At 37.7% G+C, this 14,269-nt stretch overlaps 1 protein-coding gene across 1 annotated transcript in view; it reads right to left on the bottom strand.

Moving 5' to 3' along the window:
• Klhl1 (kelch like family member 1) overlaps positions 1-14,082 on the bottom strand; it is a 232,484-nt gene extending 218,402 nt beyond the window's left edge. Inside the window, exon 1 of the mRNA XM_057786305.1 lies at positions 13,112-14,082. Within this exon, the coding sequence (XP_057642288.1) occupies positions 13,112-13,611 (500 nt within the window). The 5' untranslated portion in view covers positions 13,612-14,082. The remainder of the gene's footprint in view (positions 1-13,111) is intronic.
• Between the last annotated feature and the right edge of the window lie 187 nt (positions 14,083-14,269).

Here is a 14,269-nt window from a genome sequence, read left to right as displayed (position 1 = left end):
AGAGGTTTTCCTTATTTAGCAGTAGGAGAAAATAAAGCTGCTCTGTTTTGAAACAAAGGCTTCCTGTGCTTTGCTGCCATCAGGAACTTGGCTCTTTCAGAAAATCTGGCTAAAAAGCATTTAAATGGGTTCTGTGAGCAGAGTTCTACAACTTGCTTAATGGCAACATAGACCCACTGTATGCCGAAAACTGGGGCAATGTACATGGCTCTCAGAGGCAACCAACAGCTCTACCATGCTGGACTGTTGGAACAAGTAGGCAGGACCAAGTTGGCCCTAGCCATGACCACTTAGCATTAAAAAATGTGATTCTGACCAGAAAAGGATTACAGATATACAATAAAGACAAGTTCAGATGGAAAAGACCTCTAAATGGGTGACAGTGTTGGATAAATGTACGTAGGCCTTGGAGAGAAGAGAAAATGAGTATAGAGGGTTGTAAAAAGAAGTAAATGGTTTTTTTAAATCATAAAACAATGTCTTTAAAGACACAGAGTAAACTTGTCAAAAAGAACAGAGTAAAAAAATAAGCCACATAAAGATGGAATATACACAGAGAGTCTGAATTATATATATTATTGTGCTTTCTTTAAATTATTTTACTGTGAAGGAGCTGAGATATTTCATTGTATGGACTGCTAAAATAAACCAACATATAGGTTTCTTGACTTTAAAATTTGAGTCTAAGGATATGTTGCTGTGGAAAGAGGTTGTTCTTTTGTTTCCACAGAGGATGAGAACCTGTTGAATCCTTCCTGACTGTTGTGGTTTGATGAACCAAAATCCCCTGAAAGGTCACCATGAATACCCCCAAAAATATTTTGCCCAACAAAAAGCAGGAAGCAATTTGGAGAGAAATATTGTTTATAAATTTTATTTATATTTAAAAGGAGATATACTACAGAGATTTGCATTGGCATGGATCTTGGTTTATTGATACAAAATTTGGGTCAATTTTTATTATAGTTATATCTATCTATCTATCTATATATGGCATTGTGTTTGTGCAGCTCATTTAAAAATGTAACGTATAATTAAGAAATATAATAGTTAATCATCTATAATAATCAAGCTTGTAATCATGTTAGTTAGATTTTCTACACATACAGAGATATATTTCAGATGGATAATCATTCTTTAGACCTTTCAAAGACTATAGAATATGGCATTTAAAATGTTTAAGAACTTAGGACTTTTCATGACATGAGACACATCTTCTCCTGGCAGCACCAATCTACTTCAAGAAGAAGATGTGCCTCAAAGAGGCTCCTCATGGAGTTGGTTAAACATTTGGGCAAAAAACTGCTCTTGACTAGACTGCTTGATGTTTATGCTATGTGAATGGACATGCAGAACCCAGAGAGAAATGACTGCTGAACTTTCCTAAAGGTACTACCATCCTCCGGGTTCCTGCTTCATAAAAGTCTGTAAGACATTCTGTAGGACACAGAAAAAAGTGACTGATAAACTGTCAATATAGGTAAAACTGTCTTTGAAATTTCCTGTGTCATGGTAAAGTCTGTCATAGACTATGGGCCTGTAATAAAGATTGGATGCTCCGAAGTTACAGAAAAACTTTGGGTGGCTGTCCAATCAGTGAGATATCTCTGTCATTTCTAGAGTTTTGGAAGTTAATTATAAAGAAATTCCTATTTAATTATGTAATATTATTTCCTTTTGAGGTCTTTGATGGAGTTGAAGAATAGATAATTATTATTATAGTTTTCCTTAGTTATGATAAGAGATAAAGTAGATATAAATATTATAACTGTACTTTCTTACTTGAGACCTGTTTTGTTGTATGTAACTTTACTAAGTTAAAGTTAAAACCTTCCTTTTATTTAGACAGAAAAGAGGAGGTGATGTGGGATTCTCTTCTGTATACTGTGAATACCACTGGTTAATGGAGAATCTGTTTGGACCAGTGGCTTAGCAGAGTAGAGCTAAGCAGGAAAACTAAACTGAATGCCAGAAGAATGAAGGCAGATTCAGAGAGATGCCATGGAGCTGCCAGAAGAGAAAGATGCAAGCTGCCAGCCAGAACCTTGCAGGTCAGCCACAAGCCTCGAGGTTAAATATAAAATAATGGAAATGGGTTAATTATAGATGTAAGAGCTTCCTAGCAATATGCTTAAGTGATTGCCCAAGTAGTGATTTAATTATTATAGATTCTGTTTGATTATTTTGGGAGTCTGGGCAGATGGGAAATGAACAAGCAGACTTCAACAATAGAAGTGAACCAGAAGAAGGGCTTCAGGGACCTACCAGTATCATTTTATGAGAACCTAAGTGAAGATGTTAGAATTTTGACAAAAACATGTGCAAAGCAACCTTCTCTAGTGTAGACATCACCTCCTCATAGGATGAAGAGGATTGTGCACAGGCACATAAGGCATTTTAGAGGTTCTTCAAGCCATAGATTATATCGTCATGGCTGTGCATTCCTCAGGTCATATACTTTGGCTACAAAGTAGAAGAAGGAAAACAAACATTTCTCAAAATGATATTTCAGCTATACTACGAAGTTCACTCTCACATCAAAAATAAGTATAAGAATTCCTGGGCCTGGCGGTGGCAGCGCACACCTTTAATCCTAGCACTCGGGAGGCAGAGGCAGGCTGATCTCTGTGAGTTCAAGGCCAGCCTGGTATACAAGAGCTAGTTCCAGGACAGGCACCAAACCTATAGAGAAACCCTGTCTCGAAAAACCAAAAAAAAAAAAAAAAAAAAAAAAAAAAAAAGAATTCCCGGGCATAGCTGAATACTGATGGCTATAGCTAATATGGTTTGCTGAGATAGCTAAGCCTCACTGTGGGTTCGAAGCTTCAGAATAGACAGATACTGAGTAGAGAAATTCCAAAGCCTTAAAAAGACACTAATGTCTGCCCCAAGACTGGTCTTCTCATATATTACTATGGCATTCCACTTGTATGTGGATGAGGCCACAGTTATACAGTTATTGCCTTGGCCGCCTCACACAAGTCCTTGAACCCTCAAAAGAACTGATGGCATATCTGTACAAGAGACTTGACTTTGTTGCATCTGGCATAGCCGGAATGTATAAAGGCCATGGCTGCCACCACCAGGCTAGTTAAGAGAGCTGATAAATTAATTTTAATTCATGAACTGTTGCCAGGACTAATTGAGTCCTGGCTTTCAGCTGCTCTTCCCGGTCTAGAGCCTTCTAATTGAAGTTACTAGAAGCTGTGCCTAGCCCAGAGGATCAGAAGACGGGATTTTCACCTGTTGGCCATTGACTGCAGGGTAGTTAAGCCTCCATGGTGCTCTTAGAGGGGGACTTTGGGTACCAGTGTTTGGAAGGTCTGTGTGTCGGTCTGCCTCTGCATGTGTATTCTCAACCTCGAGTCCCTTGCCCAAAGCTCGCAAACTGGGTTCTAGAGCATAGAGCGCAGACAGGGGCTGCAGTGGGCAGCAAACTGTTGCTGAAATCCTCACACTCTATTGAAGTTGAAGTCCTCTTTAGTGGGGTCACTTGAGACATGGATATCTAATGCCCTTATGATTCAAGACCAGCTCTGCTTATGAATCAACACTGCATATAGTTCTATAAGAATCAGCCCTCAACTCTGCCAGTCTCCTGTCACATAAAATTCCTATGAGGACCCTGAATGACTCTTATGGGTTCAATGACCTGTTACAGTCTATTAGGTTTGATCTGACTGACTTCCCACCAGGGACAGGACCGCGAGGGGTGCACCCACCCACTGAGACGGTGGGGCTAATCTAATGGGAGCTCACCAAGGCCAGTTGGACTGGGACTGATGGAGCATATGATCAAACCGGACTCTCTGAACGTGGCGGACAATGAGAGCTGACTGAGCAGCCAAGGACAGTGGCACTGCGTTTTGATCCTACTGCATGTATTGGCTTTGTGGGAGCCTAGTCTGATTGGATGCTCACCTTCCTAGACCTGGGTGGAGAGGGGAGGACCTTGGACTTCCCACAGGGCAGGGAACCCTGACTGCTCTTTGGACTGGAGAGGGAAGGGGAGGGGGGCAGGAGAGGAGGAGGGAAATAGGAGGAGGTGGAAATTTTTAATAATAATGATAATAATAAAAGAAAAAAAAATAAATAAAAGCCTTGGGCTTTGAATACACACTGGTGTTTGTAAGTACCTTCTGAGGATAGGAGGAGGTCACTCCACCAGAAGAGAGACTGTAAGAATATTTACTAAGAAACTTCTTTAGGAAATCATACTTAGTTTGGACTGTTCTAGTTTTGGATTCTGACATGGCATGGTTGCCTTTCTGGCAAAAGTTTCTCAAAATATGGCAAATGTATTAACTAGTAATAAGAAATTAAATTGTGTATATAGTCCACAGAGCTCAGGTCAATCAGAAAGGGTGAACAGAACTTTTGTGGAGACTATCATTAATTGGTCCCAGAAACTGGCAAAAAAAAAAAAAAAAAAAAAAGTCAACTTTCTCCCCTGTGTGCCTTTGTCAGAACCCAATATACTTCTGATCAAGGAGGATGTACACCTTTGAAATTATATTCCACCATCCACCCCCTCCAAACTCTAAAATATTCCCCAGGTAAAAATGGCTAACTACTCCTCCATCCTCAAATCCTTGCAGGCTTTTCAGGAAGTTCCACACGCCTTTAACCAGACTGTGAAGGGAATTCTGCCACTTCCCACCTTTGAATCTATGCAGTTCTACACAGGATACTTGATTTGGGTAAAGATGACCCATGGTTGGACCCAGAGCCTGGTTGAATGGAACTCTACCCAGTCATCTTCACCACCCAAACTGCTGTTAAGGTAGCTGGTATCATCCTGGGGGTGGGGTCAGGTGTGGGAAAGGACACCAAGGATGATGGCAGATAAGCAGTCACTTGAACCTTGAAGCCTTTTAAAAAAAGAATAACGGGTTTACTAACCAAGGATATACAGTTTCCGTTAGACCCGAAGATAGACATAGAAATTGAGAATAAAAACTAGGATGACAGTCTCTGTCTTTTTGGAGGACCTCTACTATCTGATGTCCTTTCCAGGGATTGAACAATATGAATTTAGGAAAGGAATGCAGTTCAGTAACCTGGTTGTGGAGAAGAATGACTAGAAAATTGCCTTCAGCAATCACAGTTTTATGCATGCCATGACAGTTGTGAGTTGTCTTGCCAAAAACAAGGTACCTACATCATGTCCTCAAATCATGATGTTTGCTGGCATTGACCATGTGTATAAATTTGAATTATCTGACTCACTGAAAAGTCACATTTCCAGGTACCTGTATTGTCCACCAGGTAGATCCCACAAATGGTGAAATGGTGAGAAGTCATATTGACATTGACTCTATGTTAACAAATGTCAAAAATGCCCCAATTCTAGTCCTGTTTCTAGTGCAACTTCTGTTGACACATAAGCTTTGATTGTTGGGGAGCCAAAACTTTAGGGAACTCAGTTCCAAGATATACTTACTCCTAGGTAATTTGGAAAATTCTATTTCTGGGATGGAGAGTCAAATTGACTGTGTTACAGAAGCTGTACTATAGAACTGAAATACGCAAGACTTTGTTCTTATGAAATAAAATATGCTTTGCATGACCTCCAAAGATATTTGCTATTTGTTATTTTTTTCCCAACTAATCAGTGGTAACTAGGGAAAACCTTCCCATCATTCTATAAAACTTCAGAGAAAGGAAAGAAAGAAGACACAGATCAAATAATTGATTTCAGTCTCAGTTTATTAATCCCCTCATGGCTGGCTACCTTACTGTCAGCATTAGCTGGACCATTGATTCTTATTCAGATCAGGCTAGTGATGGAATTCTCCATCCTCAACTTCATTGCCAATTACATAATACAAAAAATAAACTCAGTTAAGCTACTATTTCTTGGTACTAACTGTGCCCCTTAGAACAAAATGACTCAGTTTTGACTCAAATCCATAGAACCAGTGGGGAATTTGACTGGGTGAGACAGTGCATAGATTCCTCCATCTTGTACTCTTGTTGAAAGCATTTCATGTTTAACTAGAATTTGATCTCCTTGGTGGAGAATACCACAGAAAATTACCTAATCTTATTCTGAGAACTGCGGGTCAAGATTCTCTTGTTGACTTATTGTAGCTACTGATAAACTTCCTACTTAAGAAGAGCTCCCTCAAGCTAACCACTTATCTTCACTTCTGTGAATTTGTTTACTTGTGCAAAGAACCACCCTCCTACCTTTAGGTGCAGATTGAGATGCCAAGACATGGTTTCTGCCTTCAAACATCAGTGCCCCTGACACTCAGTGCTGCATATAGTTTCAAATACCTGAGTGTATTTTCAGCAGGCTGGAATATTTTCACTTTGCTCTAAACTGTGTCTGAGTGGATATCTCTAGTGGGTTCCCCAGAACAATTCCTTCTACCACATCTTCACCCACTCCACTATCATGGACTCTAATCCTCTGAAAGCATAAACCAAATTAAAAGATTTTTTTTATTGTTTACCTTGGTCATGGTCTTCTGTAACAGAAATTGAAAAGTATCTAAGATAGTAGTGTAGTGCCCATAGAAATCAAATTGGCTATTGCCTTTTCTCTTGCTTGTGTATATATAAGTGGAAAATGTGATTCTGTTTATGAAGGCAGCATCCAGTTTAACGGCAGGACAGAGAAAAATCATTTTTTTTAAGTTGGACAGGAACTGCTTTCTAGATGGAGAAGGTAAGAACTATTTATTTTCTGATAGCTAGCTTTCATAGTGTCAAAAAGTGCCATATAGGCTAAAGGGGAGAAAGACATCAATACTTTTATCCAGTTCTGAATGAAACATGCATATCACAATACTGATCTTCCAGACAAGATGCATGTACTGGTACAATACTGGTACAAATGTTATGTATCACTTAACAACATCTTTCTGAATTGACTTGAAGTCTGCCCCAGAGGAAGGAGTTTATATCTAGCAACATTGTCAAACTTCTGTGGCTTAAGAGGTATCTTCATTGGACAACCTACTATTATTATTTTACTAAACATTCATATTGTTAAAGAGCCCTCCAAATATTTATGTTCATACCCATACCTCCATCAATAGTTATCAAAGAAGCTTCTTTATTCAATGAGTAAAAGTTAATATGGAGACTCATATCTCAGGAAAGTGCTGGCAAAAAAGTGACAGTCAGGAGTTAGTCCTAAATAAAATATCTGTTTCAAAGTTCCCTCTCTGGGGTTCAAAGAACATCTCAGAAGGGAGTTACAAAAGAATTTAAGACCTAGAAGATTGTAAGTAAGTTTGTCATTTGAACACCACAGTTGATCTGTGTCCTCATGAACCTATAGCAGCTTTCATTACCAGCACAAGAGCTGAAAATGGTTAACTATATCAAAACTCCAGCAGGATGTCTCAGCAGGGCTCATCTCTAGATGAAATTTTATTATCCTGTATTGGCAGCAGGGGGAGTGATCACTTTTCTTTGGGTTTGTGATCACTGGTAGATTGTTAATGCTCCACTGAATGAACTAACAGCATGTGCATATTTAGGAAGCACTACTTTGAGATAATAAGATGATAGAACAAAATAAAAAAGTCATGAAATTGAGATGTTCAGGGTTTGGAAAGATCCAGAAGAGGGAATTTCAGGAAGGAACTTGGGGATTGATATGATCAAACTATATGCATATATAAAATTCAGAAAGACTAAATTAAAAGGAGTTTTGAAATGTTTTAACATTCAGAAGTAAATTTTATATGAAAACTTTACCATCTAAAATTACTATGTTTTTATTTCTACTTTAGATTATACTTAAATGATATTTGATGTGGGATTCCCCTCTGCATGCTATGAATACTATTGGTTAATAAAGGACTGCTTTGAGTGTATAGCAGAGGATGACAGAAAGAGCTAGGCAGGGAAAACTAAACTGAATGCTGGGAGAAAAAAGGGCAGGGTCAGAGAGAAGCCATGTAGCCCCACCAGAGCCAGATGAAATTTTAACCAGTAAGCCACAGCCACGTTGCAATATACAGATTACTAGAAGTGGGTTAAATTAAAATGTAAGAGCTAGCAAATAAGAAGCTAGAGCTAATGGGCCAAGCAGTGATTTAAGTAATATGATTTCTGTGTGATTATTTCGGGGCTAAGTGGCTGGTAACCAACAAGTGTTCTCCTCACAACAGATATTTTACAATGAAAAAGTAAAATACACTTAACAAACCATATATCAGCAAATAGTATGTTTTCTAATACCAATCAGAACAAAAAGTAAACAGCATCATAGGATGCTACCATTTTAAATTTGACATTAAATTTCAGCAACTGTTCCTTCAATACCACATTCTTATTATCACTCAATATGATCATGAAAAATATTCATTATTCTACATTGTTTATAGACATGATCTATAACAAAAGCAAAGTATTATGTCAAATATACACACTTTCTCCACTAGAAATTTCAAATAGAGACACATGATAATATCAACATAGATGTTAATGTACATTAATCAATATAAATTGATGAGAAGGTAATGTATAGTTACTCTAAAACACAGAACAAATGATCTTATTTGTTGAGAAAATGAGGGCATCTTTGATAGAGGCAGAGATGTTTTATTCAAACTAGATCATCAATAAAAAAAAAACACTAAATGTGGGAAAGACTGGCTGAGGATACACAACCACCCACTAAGAGGAAATAAGTTTATGAGGCCAGTGTACCTATAACTTACACAGAAGGACCCTGAATGTGATAGAGTTCAAGGACAAGGGTATGGAGTGCTGTCCAGAAAGCAGATGGATGGAAATCATTCACATCTGGATATCTATGGTAGATACTTCTATGAATCAGAATTCATAGAAGAAGTATACCTGCAAAGGCTGAAGATGGATTAAAACTTCAATGATGTGAATATCTCTAACTGTTGCAGGTTCAAAACCTAATTACACTTTATCTAGGGCTATGCAGATCCCTCTAAATAACCATTCTCATCTCGTTCCTTATCATACCAAACATCTTATGACTAACAGATGAAGGACTTGGAATTAATTAACTTAACTAACCCCTGCTTTTCAAACTAGAGGCTAAGAGTCATGAGATGCATATAACTGAGAATTTTTTCCAGTTTACTGTTGTTATCTACTTAATGTTTACACCACTGAATTTTAAAGGTACCTTGATTCATTACTTTCTTTTTAAGTTATTGAAAAAATTTCAAGAAACTGCTTCCATGTTGAAACATCATTTTTTCCCCAGAAAACAATAACTCATATTTGGCTCTAGAATAAGCTGTCTCTTTTCCTCTTTGATGTAAGAACTGAGTTGTTTTCCTTTTTTATAAATACTTTGATCAGTGAGCAATTTATAATATATATCATGATCAATAATGCTGGATCAGTAGAATTCTTAGAGATTAAAACAATAGAGCAAGGAATATGGAAATATGATCATCTTTTAATTTTACCATTTTTATTGATTTCAATGTTATAAACGAGTGGACTATATGATAGATAACAAAGATTGAAAGTGAAGTAACACAAAAAACCGTTGAGTTAGAAGAAGATATTAAGTTAGAAGATGAACAAACATTGGAATTAGAGAAATAATGGACAAAATAGAAAAATTTCTCAGGAAAAAATGTTGGTGTTTGAGAAAAAATTTAAAAAATAAAAATGCTGATGAGGATAGATATGATCCTTGTTTTTTTTATTTGCACACACTAATGCATGGAGAACTGTTCTGAGATGGAAAAAAATTCAGTAAGACAAAGGGGACTTAACTAAATTATTTAGCTATTGCATTTAAATTGTCTTTGCTTCATTCACCAAAAGTCAGATGAAAAGGTGAATGAGAAGAAATTAGAGGTCATGGAATATTTAAGCTTAGAGACAGAAATGCAGAGTCCTTCTATATGGATGATCACTGAAAACATAGGGTCAGAAGCCTGCACTCCAAATACCTTGAAGCAGAAAGAGTAAATCAGAAAAACTGGGTTAGATTTTTTTGTACTAGGATCAATATAAGCTTTGATATATAAATATTTATGTGTACCATATTTTGTAATACATCATATAAGTGATACAAATATAAATTTGAGAATATATTAGTTTTTAATCTTTTTACAAAATGTATGAAATTTTGGAAATATATACAATGCATTTGGAATTGTATCTTAACTAAGTTTGGACATTGATATATGTAAATTAGTTAGTAAGAATATAGATTATCAACTTATTGTGTGAAAGTATTATAAGAGATATGATTAAGAAAATAGAGAATTGAGGTTTATTTATAGTGGTGTATGGTGGTAAGTACTCAATAGAAGAAGGACTATGGGGTGGGAAGACAGAATTCTAGCAGTAAGTTAGTTTATGTCTTTCTGTTCATGGCATTTCTCTGTTTCAAGTCCATGAGAATTTGAGCCTTCCAGTATTTGAAAGATATGAGTAGTTTTTCTCTAAGTATTAAAAACAGATTTAATCAAATGAGAATTCACACTCATATAAAACAATGCTCCTATCTGGTGCCAGACCAAAAAGGAGAAAAGGAAAACAGAATGGCTAAGGAAATAATAGAGAAGAGGCTCTCCTTTGTTTATGGTTGACATAAATTTTACACTAGACAGTTGATGGAAAGTGTGACAAATATTAAGTTCATATTAAAGTTTGTATATCTTAGTGATAAAACAAAAAAAATCAATATGTGTTGCTTAGTTTGTGTAGTCATTCACATTATGAATACTATACAGCTTTTCTTGATATTAAATCTACATTACAGATTAGTTAGAATAAAGTTCTAAGTTACAATAAAGTTTTCTTTAAGTATTTTACTTTGGAAGTCCAATATTTCCTGGGCAATGAGCCCTACTCTTACCAGATATTATAATATCATTTATTAAGAGTCAGTAATTGCTACATTTATTGTGCAATTCTTAATCAGTCATGAACACTGAACCAATGTCCTGTAAAACCATAAAGAGATAAAAGCATCCTCACAGTAGTGACTAAAGAGAATGTAATATTTACCTGCATTCCTTAAGAATTTGGTATGAAATTTGAAAAGTAATTGAGTTATTTTCAAGAGATTCAACTCGCAAAATTTCATGATACTATGATTCCAACAGTAAAGCGACATGGGGTGGTACTCATATGTTTTATTTTCAGATTCTTAACACTTACAACTTACGGTGATTGTAAAAAGTGGGATATTTTCAAAAGTAAGCCTGACAGATTATTCCTCTCCTTTGGTTATTAGTTTTATATTTTAAACTTAACAAAATTTATTATCTCAGTTCTCCTTTAGATTTGCCAATCTCAACTTTAATAAGCTCTTCATAAATCGTTGGTATTCACCCAACTTCATTCACTAAAATATCATTAGGTAAAGGTTTTTTAAAATATAAAAGATTGTTATTCTGAAAATATTAGCTATTTCTAGTTGATTTGAAAATTATGTTTGTGTATGTGTATATATGTACTTTGTTTACTATTTTCTGAGTTTTTTGCGTATCAAGAATATTTTAAACATGAATTTGGGTTTCTGCAGGTGTCTGGGAGGAGTTTTAGTAGGGAGTATGAGATATGTGTGTGTTCTAAATATTTTTATTTATGTGTGAAATTACTAAAGAATAAATAAAAATGAAAAGAAATTTTACAATAAAGACCTTCCTTTGAAACATAGGAGATGACAAGTAAATATTTATCAAAAGTTCTCCATCCCTTAAAGTTTTAGGTTACTCAAAACTCCAGGAAAATCTGATCATTTATGCATTCTAAGTATGTACTGAATAGATGAACTCTCACAGTTCATGATTTATGACATCTAATTATTGTGATTTTAGTCAACTATTTTATTTTATTGTATAACAGAAATCTTAGATTTAGGCCTCATATGTGGAAAACTTCTAACATATTTGGACATTGAAAAAATAATTTTCTTTAATAAACAATGATTTTATATTATATGAATCATCTTAGTATATCATTAGAATATGTTCATCACGACTCATAAAATTCAAATTCAGGACTATATTATTCAAAACATTCTTAAAGAGAAGGGTATCTTATAACATTCTGTTTGTCAAGGTAATGAACAATTATAGTTAACATTTTATTTTATATATTTTACCATCTTAATACGTGTCGTGAAAACCTGATTCAATTAAATTTAACCTATCTTCTCTTTCTAATTTGTTCTTAAGAAAAAATATTCAACCTTTTTAGCTTATCCATTATCATTTTCTGGAACTCATACTGTATTTCTTCTTCTGTAATGTATTCTGATATCATATGGATCTAAATGCAAATCCTTTCATATCCTCATCATATGCTCAAATGAAAATGATCTATTTAGAGTAATAATGACTCAGTACCCTAAAAAATGTAAAACTCAAGAGTTGCTCGAGTTCCAAGGGTTTTCTGTATCTGTAGTGCAACAAAACTCCACGCAAAGTGTCATGCTTGAAATAAACTGGGAATAAATGTTACCCGAGTACTGTGAAAGCACAGTTCTAATACTGAGCGGAAAGAAATCACGCCAAATGTCATCTACCGCCAAATGTCATCTGCGGACTTTAATTCTAAGACTTGCATGGAGAGAGGCAAAGATGAGCAGAAAATAGTACATGAGCAAGGATTGTTGTTAGGATGGGAGTCACTCCAGTGGAGAGGAGAGGCGGAGCTATGTCAGTGCTGATCTTCTTTTACCCACTTAGTTATTCCTTAAACACAGTCAAGCCACAAGGATTTGAAACTATCATGGTGCGAATACATGAAATGCGTTTTGATGGTGTTCAAAGCTGACTTCACCCGGAAGAGATCAGGGAAAGACATACTTTAATGACAAAGGGAGACAGAAGGACATTATAGTCTATGAAATATGAGACCCACTCAACTTGAAGGTGCACCCAAATGTCCGGATATTCACTTGATAGTTGTAACTCTGAAAACTTGTTAAAAGAGCCCATGTATGAGCCGACAGAAATTAATAAGCAAAGTTTTAATGAGATTGCCACTTGGGTAATGAAAACCAGACTGGCATCTAGCTCAAATTTCCATCCTATAGCTTTCTAACCCTAGCTAACTAGGAGAGATCAGGAGGGGGCGGAGGACCAGCAACCAGGAGCTATTCTGACACCTTCCCGGTGGGAACTTACTGTACCTGTGTCCACATCCTTCACCTGTTGCCTGGATGGAGCTGGCAGACTCCGCTTGAAGCTCTTTTAGGGCCAATCCTTTGTCCTGTGGTCCAGGAAAGTCCATGCCTGTCACCACCTCCTCCTCTAGGGACTCCACGTAGAAAAGAGTCCTGGCGGGCTGCTGGGTGCCCTGCCCCGGAGCTCCTTGCTGCAGCCTCGTGGCAACTGGTAGCAAGGTGCCATTCAGCGGATTAAAGGGAGAGGATGAAGAGGACGATGAGGATGATGAGGAAGAGGAGGAAGAAGGTTTCTTCCAGAAAGCGCTCAAACTGCCTTTTTCCTGGCTTTTAAGCAGCCGACTCTGGCTAGGTCCCCAGTGCTCAAAGCTGCCTCCACTGTCCGGCGGCAGGCAGCTGCCCCCCGCTGGGTTACCACCGGAGGCTGGCGAGGGATGGCTGAAGAGTTTCCAGCGGAGTCGCAGGATGTGCTTCACATCGAAGTCTTTTCGCCCGGAGCCGGACATGCTTTATGTACCGAGAGCCGAGGGACTGCAGCTCACACACCAGTAGCCTGACGAGCTTTCTGGGGAGGTCAGTGGCGTTTGGAGAAGAGCAGGAGGAAGGATGCTCCCCGAGTACACGGAGTGCCAAAGGTGGCCAAGCGGGCTGCGCGCCTTGCCAGGCGAACACACCAGCACCGTGAGCGCGCTGCAGAGCCGCGAGGCTCAGTCCAGGTCGCTTTCCCAGGACCTGAGCTTTGAGAAACCTCCAGTCTAGCACACAGGAAGAAGTCCTGGGACACCAGGGGTTTATAATCCACGAGAAGCTTTCTGGGACCCCCGTGGTGACCACCCGGAGGGAAGAGAGGTTGATAATGCAAGAAGGAAAGAGGGAGGGAAGGAAGTCTGAGCTCTCCCCCGCTCCAGAGGTGGTGGCAGCTGGATCCACCTCACTGATACACACTCCGTGCAGAGCTGTACGTTGGAAGCTATTCACATCTCCTTTCTTCGCTGCTCAGAGTTCGGTAGTTGATGAGTGCAGAGAGAAAAAGAGCCTCAAATCGAGAAGTAATGCAGCCCCCCCCCCAAAAAAAAAGGAGCCAGTTCGGTGCACCTGCTCCCCTGTCCCTGTCCTCTGGGAGAAAGTCCTGATAGCTTGCCAGGTGTCCAAAGGAAAGTCTAA

This window comes from Chionomys nivalis, chromosome 12, assembly GCF_950005125.1.
Source record: "Chionomys nivalis chromosome 12, mChiNiv1.1, whole genome shotgun sequence".
NCBI lineage: Eukaryota > Metazoa > Chordata > Mammalia > Rodentia > Cricetidae > Chionomys > Chionomys nivalis.
The sequence above is the reverse complement of the archived record's forward strand: the minus strand, read 5'-3'. Positions and strand labels throughout refer to the sequence as shown.